The sequence below is a fragment of the Zalophus californianus genome, chromosome 16 (genome assembly GCF_009762305.2).
Source record: "Zalophus californianus isolate mZalCal1 chromosome 16, mZalCal1.pri.v2, whole genome shotgun sequence".
NCBI classification, from domain to species: Eukaryota; Metazoa; Chordata; class Mammalia; order Carnivora; family Otariidae; genus Zalophus; species Zalophus californianus.
Genome location: NC_045610.1, coordinates 41,462,180 through 41,481,579, shown reverse-complemented (window position 1 = coordinate 41,481,579; position 19,400 = coordinate 41,462,180). Strand labels below are relative to the sequence as shown.

At 51.6% G+C, this 19,400-nt stretch overlaps 2 protein-coding genes across 2 annotated transcripts in view; one reads left to right on the top strand and one right to left on the bottom strand.

Annotated features, from left to right (window-relative positions):
* Window positions 1-11,151, bottom strand: part of ATP6V0A1 (ATPase H+ transporting V0 subunit a1) — a 94,965-nt gene extending 83,814 nt beyond the window's left edge. Inside the window, exon 1 of the mRNA XM_027567771.2 lies at window positions 11,130-11,151. The gene's annotated coding sequence lies outside the window, so the exon portion shown is untranslated. The remainder of the gene's footprint in view (window positions 1-11,129) is intronic.
* CAVIN1 (caveolae associated protein 1) lies at window positions 485-13,597 on the top strand. Its single transcript, XM_027567780.2, has 2 exons — window positions 485-1,123; window positions 11,154-13,597. Exons 1-2 carry the CDS (start codon window positions 653-655, stop codon window positions 11,853-11,855), a joined length of 1,173 nt encoding a protein of 390 aa, XP_027423581.1. The 5' UTR covers window positions 485-652; the 3' UTR covers window positions 11,856-13,597.
* The last annotated feature ends 5,803 nt before the right edge of the window (window positions 13,598-19,400 follow it).

The window sequence follows — 19,400 nt, the reverse complement described above, 5'->3', positions numbered from 1 at the left end:
TCTGGCTTTGGGGGAGGTAGAGGCCCCTTTGAAAAGACGGTGGAAGCCATGGATTTTTTTTTTCCCTCTCAAAAACTGGGCACAGGCAAATACAGTATTTTGCATACGATTTTAGGGTCTCATGTTCTACTTGACTCCCCGCTCTAGAACTTCAAAGGCTTAGGTACGTTTGTGGATGAGCAAAAAAAGCGGGGGGGAAAAGGAGAGCCCCACTCTAAGACCTGTTTCCCTTCCCCGGCTCACGGCTCACATTCCTCCGCCCCAGTCCAGTTGCGCGGCCTCCGCTGGCAGCCGAGGCCCTAGTCTCCCGCTCCAACTATTCCAACTATCCTGGGAAGGGTGGGGCGCTCGGCTCTTGGATCCCCCTCGGTTGCCCCCCTTCCCCACCATCGGTCTCCCCTTCTGCCCCGGTCCCTCCCTTTCTGGGGTGGGGCCAGCCAATGGGCGATGAGACTCCAGGGTTTGGCCCGGGAGCGGGGGAGCTCACCGATTCCCCGCCCCACAGTTCTGGCCACCGTCCCGGTGCGCACGGACGTGGCTCGAGTTTCCCCGGCTCTCTGCTCTTTCTCGCTCCCCCCCCTCCCGCTTTTCCTCTTCTCCTGGGCTTCAGCTCCAGCTGCACCCGGCCGGCCCCGCACGGCTCCGGCTAGCCATGGAGGACACCCAGCTCCATATCATCGAGCAGCCGCTTCCCGGGTACCCCGATGTCGGGGACTCGGGGTCCTCCCCCATGGGGGCGCCAGCGGCGGAGGAGCCGTCAGGGGCCGGCTCTGAGGAGCTGATAAAGTCGGACCAGGTGAACGGCGTGCTGGTGCTGAGCCTTCTGGACAAAATCATCGGCGCCGTCGACCAGATCCAGCTGACCCAAGCCCAGCTGGAGGAACGGCAGGCGGAGATGGAGGGTGCCGTGCAGAGCATCCAGGGCGAGCTGAGCAAGCTGGGCAAGGCACACGCCACCACCAGCAACACCGTGAGCAAGCTGCTGGAGAAGGTGCGCAAGGTCAGCGTCAACGTGAAGACAGTGCGCGGCAGCCTGGAGCGCCAGGCCGGCCAGATCAAGAAGCTGGAGGTCAACGAGGCTGAGCTGCTGAGGCGCCGCAACTTTAAAGTCATGATCTACCAGGTGAGCTGGCGGGTTGGACCGCGCCCGGCCCGCGGTCTCCGGGGCTTGGGGTGGGGGGGGAACCTGCCCGCCGTGCGGCGCTCCCGCCAGTCTGGCGTGGCTCGGGGGACCCACCCTCCTTCCGGCGAACGCCGCTGGAGTGGGGTGGGGCGGGGTGGGGTGGGCGGCGGATTCCTGGAACGCGCGGAGGGGCGCACTCTGCACCCCACGCCTTCTCACCGAGCCCCCTCTCTCTGGTGACAAACTCGCAAAAAAGTTAGGGGACAGGACTCGAGGACGCTCCCCCAGGCAGATCGTTCCCAACTTCGGCTCTGTGAAGTCTCCCTACTTGGCGGAGGTTTTGGGGAAAGCTAGGGGTCCCTGGCGGCCGGTGGGCCCGTTGTAAGCGGACACTGGCGGCGCGGCCCGGGTTTGGGGCCTCCGGCGCTGCCCGCCCGATATAGCGGGTGATTCAGGGCTCAGGCACGCACCGGCGGGGGCTGCGCCAGGCGAGGGACGCGACCGCCAGCACACGCCCCCGGACCCGCATGGGCCTCGGCTGCCCCCGCGTCCCCGCGCTACGATCTGCCCCGAGCCTCTGGGCACTTTCAGGCCCTTGGGGACGCAGGCAGCGCTCCCGAACCCCTCTGCCAGATGTAAGTAGGCGCGGGGGCGGGGGGTAAGGGTTATTGGGGGAGCGGGTCGCGACGTGAGGAGTGCAAGAGGGGTTGGCGGGGCAGAATGGACAGCCCCTGCCGGGTCCCGCGATCTAGGCGCGGAGAATCTCCCTGCTGGCCTGCGGGACCGCGGAGCAGCCGGCGGACAGTGGGGAGGAGGCTGGCGCGCGCCAGGCTCCGCCCAGGCCGCTTGTGGCTTCCTTTGCACCTCTCCCCGTTTTGCCCACCCGGATAAAAGTGCTATTTTTGTATCATAACCGCAAATAAACCTGGAAATCTCAGTGCTGCTGGTCCTCTTCGCTGCCCCCTCCCCAATCCCATTGGAAGTGGTTCTGAACTGAGGGCTTGGTGATCTTTGATCCTGTGGGAATGTGCCCAGCCTCTCCTCTCTGCTTCCTGCAGAGGTTGAGATTCCCACCCCAAGGAGGTGAGGTCATGGGGGCGACAGGGTTAGTGTATGCTCCCTCTGCCCCTTACACTCCCTCAGAAGGGAATGGAAAGAAAAGGAAGCCTAGATTTCCCACACCCTCTAGGTGAGAGAACCTCTCTGGGAGCTGTGGTTTCCCTGACTGCACCAGGCCCTGGTCAAACTGGGTTCTGAGTGACCATCTGGGATTCAGTGAGGTCCTTGGCTGGGCTCTCTAGGAAGAGCTAAGAGAGATGCAGATGAGGACAAGGGTTTGGGAACAGTAGGCACAGGGAGATGGGTGAGCTCATACCCATCTGAGGAGATGGTGGTGGGACAGAGACAGAAGTGGTGCTCGCCCCCTCCCTCCAATGCCCAGGGACTCCTCCCACATAGCACTAGAAGCTTACCCACCAGCCCATAGAGCACATTCTGGTAGAAAATGTTTGTCTAGAGCTGTTTCTACTTAATCTAACTGCTTGGGGGAGTGTGGGTGAGAGAGATTTTAGGGAAATCTGATTAGCACGGGGGGGGGTCCACTGGGGGAAGAGCAACACGCAGGGGTCTCCACAGCCTGGTGTATGAGAGGGTTGCCATGAACGGCTTTGATATGCTGCCCTCCTCACTCTGAATATCCCAGACCCCAGAGTGTGGGAAGGTTCTCAGCCTCAAGATAAACCTATGTCAAAGGTGGAGATGCTGAGAGAAGGACGAGTGCTGAGGGAGACTCCGGGGCAGAGGCCAATCGATGGCAGCTGTTACTGCCTCGCGGCAGCTGGCACACATCTCTACATCGTGCGTCTGGGGGGCCTCTACTAACAGGGTGGCTTTGACTGCATCTGTACTAAACCAGGGCCAGTGGGAGGCAGAAGGTGGCAGTGGAAAGAATGGCTCAAGCTGGGGACCCCAAGCTGCTAAACCACAGGGCAAATAACTAACAAGTAACACGGTTCAAACCTGGAGAGGAGATCAGCAAGGAAAAGATCCCAGCAGCAGGGGTGGGGCTCAGGGAAGCAGCACTTCCCTGAGCTGCAGAGCAGATGTCCAGGTAGGGGGCGAGGGCGAGGGCGAGGGCGAGGACGTGGGGTACTCAGCTGCTAAAGGAAAAGCAGAGGCTGCTCCTCTGAGGTCTGCAGGCCTGGGAAGAGAATGAGGTAAAAATAGCTCTGCGCCTTGGCAGACCTAATAGGGAAGCTTGGGGGCGGCGGCATTTATGGTAGTCAGGCTCAGGGGTAGGATACTTGGGTGGCCAGGCAGAGAGAAAGATCTGGAGAAAGGCCTCCTGGGAGTGTGAGTTCTCCAGAGTGGGAACAGGGGAGAGGATGTTATATTCCCCACTACAGATGTGAGAGGTGATGATGTGGCAATGGGGGCGGGGTGGAAGGGAGAATGAAAGGCGCAGGAGGCCCCAGCTGTGGGATCAGGTCATCTGGCCCCCCCATACCTTTTTCCTGAAGATAAGGAGGGAATCCCTTGTGTGGCCTCACCCTATATTCAAGGAACTGCTAGACATAATAATTTCATAGGTTAAGTTTGCATTTGATCCCCCCTGCCCCCCATGAAATTCAGCACCTCCCACCCCAGGATATCAGAGCCCTCACCTTGAACCCACTTCTGAGTTATTACTGTCCTCTGGCATTTCCCTATCTCCCTAACAAAAATTAGCAGTTTGGCATCCCATGTTATCAGGTGACACCTAACTAGGCAACAGCTAGTGAAGGAAAAGAACAAAATCTACTAGTAGTGAAGGGTCACTGGACTGAGAACTAACTGCTGGGAAGATCAGGCAGATCATGGGCACTGTACAAACAGGAGGGGCAGTGATCATTAAAGATCCAAATCTTCCAGGGGCGCCTGGGTGGCTCAGTCAGTTAAGTGGCTGCCTTCAGCTCAGATTGTGATCCCAGGGTCCTGGGATCGAGCCCTTTGTCGGGCTCCCTGCTCAGCGGAGAGCCTGCCTCTCTGCCTACTTGTGCTCTCTGTCCAATAAATAAATAAAATCTTAAAAAAAAAAAGATCCAATTCTCCCAGATAACCATTTGGATATTATTAGTGTTCTTTTGGAATGCAGAAAAGGGGCTAAAATGGAAATAAACATTTTCTGGAGCAGTTTTGATGAGACAGTGATCTACATAAGGACCCATCAGACCTGCTCCAAGTGCTTGAGGATAGGACCAGGAAGCATTTAAGGGATTAAGGGCTCACAGTCTTCAAAAATGAGGGCACCAAAGCTAGAATGAGGGCTTGCTGGCTTTTCCTCCACAAATCCTAACCTAACCCATATAGCTCTTTCCTGGACTCAAGGCAAATCAGGGCTCTCTTGTTCCAGAACTCCAAACTTTTGTCCCCAAAATATTCCAGTGTGGGGCTCTTGTCCTTCTCCATCCCCTGAGCCCAGTGGCCATGGAAAGAGTGCTTACCACATCCTTCCTCCAAAAAGCTGAGTTTTTCCTGGTCACTGGATCCAAAGCAGGGAGGATATTTTTAGGGGTAATCCTAAGACCAAAGGAAATAATACTCCTCCCTCTGATTTTTTTTTTTTTAAATAAAGTCTGACTATTGTAAAGGTCAAAATCAAAAAGGGATGCAATGGCACAGAGTAAGCAACTGATAGAGAGGAGAGGATATTGTTGCTAGGCAACCAACCTCAGAGATGAGTAGTGGTTTGTTCCATTTCACTGAAGCATACTATTGTGAATATTTCATTATTCTGCCATTACAGATTTTTTGAGCTGGAAGATGCTTCAGAGATAATCAACTTCAGCTCCTTCATTCTATAACTGGGGAAGTGGAGGCCCAGAGAGAGGAAGTTACTTGCCTGATGTCACTCAAGTCAGTGGGGGTCAAAGCTGGGGCCAGAACCCAGGTGTACCCCTTCTTCTGCTACATTCTCTGCTCCCCACTTCCTCCTTCCATTCCCAGGCTCTGCAGCAGAAGTCAGTGTGGAGGTTATTCCAACAGAGGGTTAGTTCTGGCTCCTTCATTCTCTAAGGGAGATAGTTGCACTGTCCTGGCATCCGGGCCGCTGTGTGTGCGCATGTGTGTACACATGCGGGTGTAATAATCAACGTCCCTAAGAGTGGCTATAAGGTTGGTGGCCATTAGCTGCTCAGCCTCCTAGTACTGAAGCAGAGGCAATGACCAATGACAGTGGACCAGTGACAGTGGGACAGGAGGGGTACAGAGGGTAAGGCACAGAGCTCCCTGGTTAGTACGGGTATCCCCTAGCATGGACTCTGCATCTGGCTATGAGAGGACCATTTGGCTTTCTCCTCGGCCTCCCTGCCACTCCCCCCTTCTCCTTGTACTCCACAGGGCAGATTGGCACCTGCTACTTGTGTTTTTGTGGCTACAGGCTTTTACCCATTACTGCTGTCGCTGGAGTCTGGTAGTGCCCCTAACTGTCCCTCTCCCTGACTTCTCATGACCAAAGCCAAGAGTGGCAACTCAGGCCCTCAGGAGGGAGAATGGGAGCTGCTGCTAGGTCTTCCAGGATGCAGGCCCACCTGTCATAAAAAGAGCTTGGTTTTTGTTCCTGATTTCTCTGTGCATCTTGGTATCTGATATCCCAGGCGTGGGGAGGGGGAGGGCTGGCAAGGGAGGCCAGAGGTGGGGACATGGCCAAAGGGAAACAGCCAGGATGTCCCTCTTCCATGCCTCTCCCTCTCCTTATCTGGGGCGGCACCCAGTGCCCACCCTGCCCCGGGGAAGTAATGAGAAATAGGATCAGCCGCATAGGACTCTGAAGACAGTGGAGTTGTTCGCCTACTTGCCTTCTTTTTCACTCATCAGAGCCTTCCCAGCTACAGTCAATAACTGACCTCTTAGAGAGCTCCTTCTCCATCCCCGAAAGCCTCTTATTCCCTCCAGCCCTCAAAAGCATCATCCCATGACCCTGGCTGCGTAGGGATAGAAGGCAGGAGGCTAAGGATGGGAGCGGGTAAGATTCTAGAGGGAAGAAGAGAGGGGCTCTGTTTAAATTGTTTATTAAACATGGGCCTGGGTTTGTTCCACTTTCAACCGCAGGGCCCTCTTGATGAAGCATATAAAATATGGTTCCTTTCCAGCCTGATACATACCATACCATACTCCCTTCCCCCTACTCACCAACTCCAATTCTGCATGCCCACTAAGGCCTCTTTCTCTCAACCCCATCCACACCTATCTCAAGCCCCATTTAAACCCGTTTTCCTCATCTTAGCCCAAGAGGAAGCTGAAAGCACCCTCTGACCTGGCCACACCCAAGATCGTGCCTTTTGACCTTCTGCCTGAGACTGAACCCTTTGATCTGAAGCCTGAGACAGTGCCTGAGCTCCCACCCTTTGACCAGACGCCTAGGACACTGCCCTATTACCCAGAGCCTGTGCCTCTGCCCACCCCAGAGAAGCCAACAGCCGGTGGGGGTGCTTAGGGTCTCCTTGGTGACGCGGTGCTGTGGGCATGGGCTATCACTGCTTAGTGGTGGTCAGTGTCGGGATGGCAGGCCTCTTTCAAGCCCTGGGTGGGTGGTGGGTATTATGAAAACACTCTGGCATTATGCAGAGTTCAGGCGAATGTGATGTGTGTAATGGGGTGGGAGGTGAAGGGACGGGGCCCTCCCCTACCTCTCGGTTTCTGTCTTAATAGACGCTCCAAACACCATACTGGAGCTGCACCCCGTGCTGCCCTGCATGAAATTGCACGAAACTGTGCCATGGCATCTGATTCTCCTTCCTGTTTCCCTTTTGACTCCTCCTCAGGGACAGGCCAGTTTGGCTCAAAGCTTCTTTGGAGAGGGCCCTCATGAGGCCCAGGCCTGGGGTCTGTTCTGTGCCCTGTCCACCCCCTCCCTGTAGCTGAAGAAAACATTTACACTTATTTTTTCCATTTTTTTTTTTTTAGAAAATGTTTTGCAAAGGGATCCCTTATGTTTGCCAGATCCTGCCTTGGGCGGGGCACCCAAAAGCTGCCAACTCAGAGAGGCCGGAAGGGGGGACATTTTAGCTGGCGCTGGCTTGGATCCTCTGGCTTCCCTATAGCACAAAAGGGTTTCCTCAACTTTTTTCTTTTTTTCCATTATCATCCCCCTAAGGAGTCCTTTTAGATGTTTTTTCCCCCCTAACTGTTCCCTCCTCCACGAAATTTTAATACTACAGATATACTATCTCTATCTGTGTATGTACTGGGACTCTTTGAGCACTACAAACTATTGCAGTATCTAAAATCACCTCTCCTTTCAAGAATTAATTTCCACCCTCTTGGGGGCAACATTAACCCTGTTGAGAATCCTGCTCTAGCAGAAAGGACCCTCTGCCTTCGTTGTCTCTCACCCCTTGTCTCGGCACTTTAAAGTAATGATCCTGAGTTTTTATGACTTTCCTTCTTTTCTCCTCTCCTCAAGTCTTGCACCCTCTTCTAACATATTCTCTGAGCAGATCCTGGGTCTCTGAATGCCCTCTCCAAAGTCTTCTCTGGCTATTCTCAGGTAGTAGTTGGGGACAGAGCTCTAAGTCAAGAGAGGCTCCTGGGGTGCCTGGCTGGCTCAGTTGGTAGACAATGTGACTCTTGATCTCGGGGTCATGAGTTGGAGTCCCACCTTGGGTACAGAACTTACTTTAGAAAAAAAAAAAGGAAAGGCTCCTACTTAGAGTCATATGACATTGTCCCTTCTCCCTGACAAATGTGAAGTGCCTGGCCAAGGACTAGGCACATAGTAGGTACTCGATTAAATTATAATCATATTAAAATCTTCTTCCTTGGGCGCCTGAGTGGCTCAGTCCGTTAAGCGTCTGCCTTCAGCTCAGGTCATGATCCCAGGGCCCTGGGATTGAGCCTCACATCGGGCTCTCTGCTCAGCGGAGCGCCTGCTTCTCCCTCTGCCTGCCACTCTGCCTGTCTGTGCTCTCTCTCTATCTCTGTCAAATAAATAAATAAAATCTTAAAAAAAAAAAAATCTTCTTCCTAGACCAAAGGATCTTCAGTTTATACAGCAGGGTTGGGCAGTGGAGTGGAAGGGGCAGGAAGCCTTCCTGGGGCTCCTGAAACTCATCTTAGACTGGTGCTTTCCTGGGTTGGAGAACTGTGTGTGCTTGGTGGGGGGCAGGGGAAGCTGTGCATGCTTTTGCTCAGACCTGCTCATTAAAGGTAACTCTGGAAACCAAGCCTGTTGGGAGTGGTGGTTTTGTTTAATAAAAACGTGAAAACAGAACAATCAGAGCCCTCCCTCCTTGCCACCCCCTGAGGCTCCTCCTTTGGTGTAGGTGCTCTGCCAAGGCAGTAGGGGTGGGACAAGGGTGCCTGGCCTTTGCGCCCAGGGTGGGGGGGAGTTGCTTTGGAATTGTGTTGGTGGTTGTTGTAGCAACAGGATGATGGGGTGGGCCCAAGACAGCACTCCAAGCTTATGAGTCACAGGGGAAACCTGGCTTGGAAAGGGCGAGAAAAGAGAAAATCCATTAATGGAGGAAAAAAGCTAAAATCATAGTGGTATACCCTCTGCAGAGCCAGTCTACTGGACATTGTCCAGGGACTTAGGTGAAGTTATTTCTTACCCCATCCCTTGACCTTCCACCAAGGCAGCTCCTCTGGTATAAGCCATCACTCCGGGGGAAACCTACAATGAATGGGGTTAATATAGTTCCATATACCTTTCTGGACTGGGAGAGACACCTCCAAATCCAGGAATAAACCTCCCTTCACTGGGATTGTTCCCTGATGTTGTATTTGAGACCTTTCATCAGGAATTAGGAAGACGGGATTGGCTACAAGAGGTCTGCAACTCTGTCCGTAGCCCTGTTCACTTCCAAGCTGAGCTGGCAAACACCTTTAATCTAGGAAGCCAGAGGCAGGAAAATGAGTCAGCTCAGCCTTTAGGGGGTGGGGTGGGGCAGGGCTAGGGGTGGAAGGGGGGTATCAGGGTTGCTGGGGGTGGGGCAGGGAGACAATGTCGATTTGTTTTCCAGCAGCTGGGACTGTTTCCTGACTATTCCCCGCCCATCACCCTAATCCTTCCCTAGCCCATCCACATTGTCTAAGTTTAGTGAAAGGAGGGGTTCTCCACTACCCTATGGTGGAGCACATGTGGGGTTATAGTCAGAGACGCTGTGAAGGAGATCAGAGCTGAAATTTTTTTGATACTGGGGCTGCAGGTAAATTCTGGGCAGAGAGGGATGAAGAAGCAGCAGAGAGTTTAAATCATGAAGAGTCCTAAAATGGTGTGTAAGAGAGAGGACTTGAGTAGCAGGCAGAAAGAAGTGACTGTAAAAAGGAAACCCAAAGGGTACAACTGGAAATAGGAAGGAATGTTAAGAGAGGTTGGGACACTCTTACACTCAGAACAAAGAAAACAACCCCTTCAACTCCTCTGGAGTGATAAGATGCAGAGGGATGGACAGAATGACAGTACTAAGCCAGCTATGGCAGGTGGAGACTACAAGTCCCAGCATGCCCTGAGCCCAGATCACCTTGCCTGCTGGGAGGTGTAGTTGAATAATGAGAGCTTGAGGTGGCTTGATGCCCAGCAGTGCTGGTGCCCAGATTGGGAGAAGAGGTGGAGCCAGCATTCTTTGTCCTTGCTAATGCTATTGACAGGGAGGGAAGGAAGTTGGGAGGGGGTGTTCCTAGTTTTCAGTATAAACCAGGAAACTCTGGGGGGATGTAGATGGGAGGGAAGAGGAAAGAGGTTGGGGGCTGGGGGAGGAATTTCTGTAGCAGGTGTTGCTGAGATACCAAGTGGACAATGTGTGTGTGTGTGTGTTTATGAGAGGGGTCAACTCATGTTGCCTCATTTTTCTCAGATGGGACTTTTTTTTTTACAATTCTGGGAAACAATCTTCAGAAAACCCTTTGAAAAACTACTATCTCTCATTCCTTCATCTGAAGTCCCTAAAGAGAGTCTGGACCAGAGATCTGGGTTTGTGTTTATGTTCTTGGATGTGCCCCCTTTCCCCTTCTGTGCTCAGCCTCCCCTACCTTCTTGTGGGGGGTGATCCTGAGATTCTGAAATGTTGGCCAGAGTCAGGATCTTGGAAAATCTTCCCAGAACGGAAAACAGTGCTGGTGCTAGGTACTCCCAGGGGAAGAGGGAAGAATTGGCGCAGAGCTCCAGATCTCAGGGAATCTGGGACCACTACCTGATTCCTGGCTCCTTAAGCTCTGGTCTGGGTAAAAAAAAAAACAAACAAACAATGGAAAAAGTAATCCCTCCCTTCCATTCCAAGGCTGGGAAGTCAGACCCAGAATAAATGTCCATGTTGGGGAGAAAACATACTCTTGGCTGCCAGCCAGCTTCTTCCTCTTTCCTTTCTTCAGTTTCTACGTGGGGGGGAATGACCACTGTTGGAACAAATCAGTATGAGGTCAAGGGTGGGGAGCATGGGCTCAGCACAGCTCTCCTTCCCTAAGACTGGTTCTGAAATGATTAGAAGTCTGGGAAACGCACTCCCTTTATCTTGCCTTCAAGCTACCCTACCTGGGGGTCGCCTGACACTGGCTGTGAGCTCACTCCCCTACCCCCACCCTTCAACGGCTTCCCAAACCCCTTTGCATTTTGGCCTGGCTAGAGCAGTGTGCGATTTAGTGCACCAGAGGGCGCTCTGCCCATTTCCAAAGTTAAATTGTGTTCCCTGCGACGCAAGGGGTAAGGAGTAGTCTAATGTAAGATACGTGGACGTAGGATGTAGGACAGGTTTGGGGGCTGCAGAGATATGTAGCCCAAGCGCAATGACTCCACAGGCCAGTCTTCCACCGGAAGCTCGGTTCCCTCCTCGCCCCGTTTGTATAGTTACCATTCATTCAACACATATTTATTGGGCTCCCACGCGGTGTCCAGCTCAGTGCCAAGGCTCTGGGGACACACCGGCGAAGGAGTCAGGCGGATGTCATGGCTACCACGCACTCCCCAGAATCACTACCATCCTGCCGCGGGTTCGCCCAGTGTCCCCGCCCAGCCCTCCGCTCTGCCCCTCACCTCTGCGCTCTGCTCTCCCTTTAGGACGAAGTGAAACTGCCAGCCAAAGTGAGCATCGGCAAGTCGCTGAAAGAGGCGGAGGCGCTGCCCGAGAAGGAGGGCGACGAGCTGGGCGAGGGCGAGCGGCCGGAGGAGGACGCGGCCGCGCTCGAGCTGTCGTCCGACGAGGCGGTGGAGGTGGAGGAGGTCATCGAGGAGTCGCGCGCCGAGCGCATCAAGCGCAGCGGCCTGCGGCGCGTGGACGACTTCAAGAAGGCCTTCTCCAAGGAGAAGATGGAGAAGACCAAGGTGCGCACCCGCGAAAACCTGGAGAAGACCCGCCTCAAGACCAAGGAGAACCTGGAGAAGACGCGGCACACGCTCGAGAAGCGCATGAACAAGCTGGGCACGCGCCTCGTCCCCGCCGAGCGGCGCGAGAAGCTCAAGACCTCGCGAGACAAGCTGCGCAAGTCCTTCACGCCCGACCACGTGGTCTACGCGCGCTCCAAGACGGCGGTCTACAAGGTGCCGCCCTTCACCTTCCACGTCAAGAAGATCCGCGAGGGCGAGGTGGAGGTGCTGAAGGCCACCGAGATGGTGGAGGTGGGCGCCGACGACGACGAGGGCGGCGCGGAGCGCGGCGAGGCGGCCGACCTGCTGCGCGGGAGCAGCCCTGACGTGCACACGCTGCTGGAGATCACTGAGGAGTCGGACGCCGTGCTGGTGGACAAGAGCGACAGCGACTGAGCGGACGCGGGGCTCTGCCCGGGAGGCCGCGCCACCCTGCCCCTCCTCTCACTGCCCCCTCCCCGTGCCCTACCCTCTGGAACTTTCTCTTTCGCATTCTCTCTCGGCCCCACGCGGGCTGAGATGTTTCTAAATTGACAACACCGCCCCTCAAGGAGCACCCCTCCAAGTCTTACGGCTGTTAAGATGGGAGGGGGAGGCAGCCTCCACCATGGATAGCCCCAATTTGGGCATAATCTGGGTGGGAATGGAGAGGGGAGTGATCCGTGTCCTGGTCGTCCAAGTCAGGGATCTTAAAGAAAATTGCTGTCATTTCCATGGTTGCCCCACCCCACTTTGGGGTAGGCTGCCTTCCCCCCAACCTCCACCTCACACTCGTACCCAGCTGCTGTCATTCCTGTTCACTGAGCTCTTCTTTCTCATCCTGATCCCTGGAGGCTTCAAAGCCAAAATTACCATAAAAGGAAAGAGGAAATCCTGAAGGGGACCCTTGCCCCATACTGGAAGGACTTGAAAGCAGCTTTTGGGAGAACCTGGGGCAGTTGGGGGAGGAGGGCAGAGTGAGCCGTGACCCTGGAATGAGAGTCCAGCGCGGGTTGTATCTGTAAAGGGTCTCAACAAGGAAGGCTGTAGCCAAGCAGAGCCCTGGGGAAGGAGCAGGTGGCGTAGGGAACACTTAACATGTTTATGCATCTGCAACAGCAGCGTATGGCTATGGCTTTGGGAAGGAAAATGGGAAATAGTGGAAAGTGGAAATGAGTGAAGAGAGGAGAATTCTCAGCAGCACGAGAATCACAGGACAAGAACCCCGTCTTAGTGGGGTCCTCAGAGGACAGCAGGACAATTTTCAGAATAAGGAGGGAGGACAGTGAGAAAGCGATGATCCAAAGAGAAGAGAAAGGTAAGCCTCGCCCTACCCCTTAACAGGTCTGAATGGTGCCCCTTGTGGCAGCCCATTTCTTTTAAGTCCAGAAGATGAGGGTTCCAGAAGGGGGCAGCACCAGACTGCAGAGGGCTGGGAGGTAGGCGGGAGGCCGACTGGAAAGACAGCAAGGTGCTAATGGCCAGGCCACCATGCTGAGTGCTGGAGGCGAGATGGCGAGAGTGTATGGAGCAACCCGGCCTTGGCTCACTCCTGGTAGTTTCTTCTCAAGATCCTTTGCTAGAGCTAGCATCATAAAGCTGCAAAACTTGCCGAGACCTCCTTGCCCTTCTGGGTTCCTCTCCTGAATCGTTGGGGATGACAGGGATGCTACTTTCAGTCCTGCTGTCCACTGACAGGTTCTCCTCAGGACACTTCAGTCCCCCCTGTTCCTCTCCAGTAAAGGCGGCTTGTCAGAAGCAAAGACACCTCCCTTCCCCTTCAAGCACAGCCCAGAGAGGAGGACTGAAGGCCTCCTCCTCCCCCACCTCCTCTGCCTTATCTTCCCTGCTTTGCTTTTTAGAGTTGCAGCTAATTGTTTTAAGGGGTGGGGGGAGGGAGCCTGGGGACACAAACATTTTTTTATAATACAAAGCTTTGCTTCTGCCCCCTCCTTTTCTTGGTTCCTTCTCTCTTCTGAATGGTTGGAGACACTTCAGCTGAGGGAGGCTGGGGATTGTGGGACAAGGTCCCTTGGTGCTGATGGGCTGAAGGGGCCTGAGTTGTGGGCAGATACAGTTTCCTGTGGGCTCCTGGGAGCCTGTCATGTTGCTGTGTCCTGGTGAGCAGCCCGACCAATAAACCTGCTTTTCTAAAAGAATCTGTGCTGGATTATGTTCTCCGAAGGCAGTTACATAGGCTGAGTTACAGAGGGCAGGAGAGAACCAGGGTGGGAAAGAGGGAGAGGACTGTTGGTTTAAACCTGCCTCTTGTGCCGGGGTGAGGAGTGGGAGTGGGGTGTTATTATCACCCCTGTTTTAGAGGTGAAGAAACACAGAGTGACTTGTCTAAAGTCAAGTACTCGGTAAGTGGCAGAGCTGGGATTCTGAGCCAGGCAGCCTGGCTCCACAGTCTAACTGTTAAGAATCTATAACCCTCTACTGTCTAGATCTACTTCCCTGCTGTCAGGGCATTAGCCCTCCAGACACACTGTTTACTCACTCAGTTTGAGCTTCCTCCAAATCTGCGCTTCTGAATCAGAATCAGGCCCAGAGGAGGCAGCCTGGGGAGGGGAAAAGTCAGAGACCCTGACTCAGAGAGCTAAATGTCAGAAAGGATTCCGGTGCATGTCATATGTGCCAGTCATAGCCACACAACATGGTTAATTCTCCCCACAATCCTGGAATGTGCATATATTTCGTTGTCTCTGCAGCCTCTCTTCCCCGTGAGCAAGCAGCCTGCCCGACCGTCCACAAGCTATGGATTTCCTAGAGCAATGGACTCAAGTCATCATGTGGGTTCTGCCTGGATATCAGAATCACCCTAATGAAAATAGTGTCATTTCTGGGGCTCCATGCCAGCCTTCTGCCATGACTCAAACAAGCTGAGTCCTTCCTCATGAGCCATGCATTCCCCTTCAACTCCCTTTCCCCTGCCACCAGCAACAAGCACAGCAGAGTCTGGAGTTCTAAATCTCCCAAATGGGTTGGCTTCCCACCAAAAGAAATGAAAACTGATGCTGAAAATTCAGAGCCTAGGAGCCAGGAAACTTCCCTCCTGCCAAGAGAGGATTTTTCTTCCTCTGGGATCCGGATGTACAGCTGTGAGAAGCAGGGAATGATGTCAGGACCCCAACTGTGGAGTAACAAGGCCAACGGAAACCAGGAAAAGTCCTGGGACACCAGGCCATCATTTACTTCTCTTATCCACAAAAGATATCTGACATACACACACCCCTTTCCTTCTACAAGCCATGCCCCTCACTGGTCCACCACATTTTCAATACCAGCACAATGACTTTGTTGTGCCTTCCCTACCCAGTTTTATTCTGGGCACCGCTTTGTTAAGAACAGTCCTAATTCTCTGAACAGCCACATTTCTGCTGGTCCCTGCTCCATGGCATTCCTTCTTTACATATAAGTGTGGGGCCACAGCTTCCCCAGAATCAGAAATTACTCCTTATCCTCTCCCCTTGCTGCTGAGGAGGAGAGCTGGTCTCAGGCTCTGATGAGATAGTCAACTGCCTACCAATAGGATTTGATAGCATTCCAAGGTCCCACAGCGACAAAGCATCTTTTCCACAAACTAGTCCTGAACTTGCCCACCCATCATTAACATTATTTCCATGACAATAAACTAGAGGTATTATCTTCTCAAAGGATCCCGTCAAATGTAACCTGGGATCTTAGGAAGTTCCCGTACAGCCTCAGGCTGAGTTTATCTGGTTTCTAAGTGGTATCTCCAAAGCTCTAAGAGGTAACTTTCTACGGGGGTCAGAAGCCGCAGCCAGTCTCAGACTGGTCCAGACCCTCATCTGCTCCCACCCCGAGTATTTGAATGAACTTTAGATTCTCTTTCCAATCCATTCCCCACATTACTGCCAGATAGAGATAGGAGATCTAGTGATACAGATATTTTTTAAAGAAAACATACCTTACAGTTTAAATGCCTTCCTTTGACCAAAGTGTTAAACTTAGTGACATGGCTGACAAGATCCCTTAAGAGTCTGGTCCCGCCCCAGTTCTTACCTGTTCTTTAACATGCTCTTTGCGGAATTTGCTGGCCAGAAATGGACCACACATTTTGAAGCCTGTGGACCTTTGCTCAGGCTGCTCTCTCTCTATGGAATGGCCTCCCCCCTCCACCTCCCCTCTTAAACCAATCTTTTCCCCAGCTTCACCCCAGGCATACTATCCATTCCCTTCTCAGGACTCCCATAGAACTTTATGTCAATAAACACTTGTTGAATGAATGAATGAATGAATGAATGACAAGACTATTGTGTCATAAACTCATCTCAAACTGGTTTCATCAGAAACAAAACAAAACAACAATCAGGGTGCCTGGGCTGGCTCAGTTGGTAGAGCATGTCTTGATCTCAGGGTCAAGCCCAATGTGAGTTCAAGCCCCACATTGGTTATAGAGATTACTTAAAAATTAAATAAATAAATAAATAATAAATAATAAATAATAAATAATAAATAATAAATAAAATAAAAAATAGGGCGCTTGGATGACTCAGTTGGTTAAACATCCATCTCGTGATTTTGGCTCAGGTCATGATCTCACTGGTCATGGGATTGAGTCCTGTGGCACACTCAGTGGGGAGTCTGGTTGAGATTCTCTCCCTCTGCCCCTCCCCTCACTTGTGTGCATGCGTGCTCTGTCTCCTCTCTCTCTCTTTTAAAATAAATAAACCTTTAAAAAAATGAGTAAAGAAAAAAAAGCTGAAAACAAATACAGAGGGAATTTCTGTAATCAAAAAAGTTCCTGGTAATAGGTCCAAGGGTGTCTGGATGCAAATTCTGATGTAATATTATTGGGAGTTTATCTCTCCTCCTATTTTCTCTTTTCCATTGTGTTTGTTTGATTAATAATCAGATTTTCCCCATGCGTTGGCAAGGATGACCATCAATAACTATAGGCTTATGGCTTAACAGCTAAACAACCTCAGTTAAGAGGGTTTCTTTCCAAATCCTTCCAGCCAGAATCACCGATATGATGTCCATTGGCCTTGACAGGTCATAAATCTGAATCACTGTGCCTCTGACCACATCTAGGTTATGTACCACTTCTAGAACCATAGAATAGAGAGTGAAGGAAGGCTGATTTCCCAAACGAAAATTGAGTGACTGTTATCAACAGAAAGAGGAGAGGATGATGAGCAGACAAAACAACAGATATTCTTTCCCAATGATCTGTTTGTGATACTGTGCTGGAAGCCAAGAGACTAAAAAGACAACATATCTAGCTCTTGATTTTGAAAGGGTTTGCAATTAGTGGGAAAAGCAGATGTACAAAAGAGCTGAAAGAGATGACTGTCAGGGAGGTAAAGCAAAATGCAAAGGCGGTACACTAGAGAGGGATTAATCCTGCTTGGGGAATACGGGGACATTTATAGGAGGAAGGGGGCTTCTAAGATGCACTCCTAAACCTGGGTAGGATTTCAAATAGATGTTGCTGGAGGGCTGAGATAGCATTTTACATGCTTTTTGTGTCACCAGAGCCTAATGGTGTCTCAAAAATTGCAGTGGTTAATGCTTATTTAGTTGGAAATATAAGAAAAAGATGTTGGCCATAAAGGGAAAAAGGAACTTACATTGGAAGGCTGCCAAGATATCCCACAGACTCCAAGGAATCACTGAACAGCTAAGGTAGGAAGAAAGGAACCAGGGGATCTCCAGGGACTTCTGAGAGGGAGTTGATGGATAGCCCTCTCTAACATGCTGACATTAATGGAACTCAGCTCTAAGGGCTCCCAGGCTCTGTACCTCTCAGTTTCAAATTCCAGATTCCTGGTACAGAGAATCTGATTAAGGCAGTTAACATCAGTGTTCACCCTGGATTTAATAATCTATGGCCAGGAGGACAGGATCATGTAATACAGACGTGGCTGAAAGGACCCATTCCAGTGTATGATTGCAGAGTGGGGAGAAGAGCAATTCTCAGGAAAGTAGGATTTGTTGAGAGCCAGGCAGGACCCAAGAGGTATCTATTAACATGGTAGGTACTCAATAAAGGTAATTGAATGAAAGCAGTGCTGTGGGACAGGGAAAGTTCTCCAGGGGAAGGGAATGGTGTGCAGGGGACACCTGGGTGGCTCAGTCGGTTAAGTGGCTGCCTTTGGCCCGGGTCATGATCCCAGGGTCCTGGGATTGAGTCCCGCATCGGGCTCCTTGCTCAGCAGGGACCCTGCTTCTCCCTCTCTCCCTCTGCTTGTGTTCTTTCTGTCAAATAAATAAAATCTTGAAAAAAAAGGCGGGGGGAACAGTGTGCAGAAAGGCAGAGGCAGGAAAGCTGAAGGCATGATTGAGGAACAGTTAATAGAACTATGGAATGTTGGAACTAAAAAGGGTTTTGTTTTATAGATGTGGCAACAGAAAGAGTCATTTTACAGAGGAAGTTGCTGCGGACCCAGGAGAGAAAGTAGTTTATCTGCACCTAATAAGACTGAGCATGAAAGAATTGTCAGAAGAGAGGTGGTCCTTGAAGTGCTGGGAATAGATGAGTTTGCCAAGGGAGGGAATCAGGACGAGAAGAGGATGGAATTTAGAATTAAAGGCAGGAGCGCCCACCTTTAGGAGGTTGTGGGGATTGGAAGAGGGGAGCAGCAAAGTGGGTCATGGATGGTCACAGAGGGGGAAGGACATCCTGCTGGGTGCATGGTATTTTCATTAACATTATCTCCGGTAATTCTGATCGGTACTGGATGTCTCTCTGCTCAGAACAGCCCCTGCCCTTTCCCTCCAGGGCTGTGTCTCTGCTGGGTGACCATGACCCCTGCCCCTGTCCACAGCTGCCTTGTCAAGGATGGAGATCTGGTCCTTTCTGGGCCAATGAAATCCTCTCTGCCTGCAATTCAGAATTTTGAGCTGACAGCCACAGAGCCTGAACATTTTCAGCAACAGCTTCAAGTCATAACAAAGGATGGGCATAGCTCGAATGAGATGTTCTACAAAGACTCCCTCTGGTGAGGTTCCTGAAATTGCCCTTCCCCAAGGTGTGGTTGTTGAACTCTTTATTGGAATTTGGGAGAAATCTCGGTTTCCTTCCAACAAGTCTCCCCAATGTTGCGATTAAAAAAAAAAATTGCAGGTGGCTCAGTTGGTTAAGCGACTGCCTTTGGCTCAGGTCATGATCCCAGAGTCCTGGGATCGAGTCCCACATCAGGCTCCCAGCTCAGCGGGAAGCCTGCTTCTCCCTCTGACCCTCTCCCCTCTCATGCTGTTTTTCTCTCTCTATCAAATAAATAAATAAAATCTTTAAAAAAAAAAGACATTTTAAAGTAAACTAATCAAAGTCAGAATTATGTACTCCATTCGAAGATGTGGGTGCTGAGGCTTTGAGAGGGTAAGCAACTTGGCCAGGGCTGTGTAGTTCATTCTGTGTCAAAGCCAGGATTCAAACCCTATGTGTCTCACTTCAGCTCCATCAGCTTTGTAGTTAATGCAATGGCTTTTATTGACCACTGCAATGGTCAAGGGAAGAAAGAATGTCTAAGAGACAAGAGGGGAGATGACTGACAGTACCACATTCTACAGCAATGTTAAATAAAATGATGAGAAGAAGACATTAGCTTTGATGAGGAGGAGATCCCTGATGGCCAAGAGCACTGTCCTATGGAGAAAAAGGAGAGAAGCTACCTTGGTAGAACAAGTGGGGGTGAGGACATGGGGGACTGATGGGAAGGGGGGGTAACTTGAGGGTCAAGATAGGAAAGAAGGAATATCTTCAGAGACAGAAGAGAAGAATAAGTAGAGAAGTCAGGAAGGAGAGGAGAAGTGATAACTCAGAGAGGGGAAGTATGGGACCAAGAGCACTTCCACTCATTCACTAAGCATTTAATGAGCACCTATGATATGCCCAGCACCGGGGAGACAAGTGAGCAGCAAACAGGTAAGATTCATTTTCCTGGAACTGACAGATAAGAAACTTTATACAGATAAATAAAATGAGAATGATAG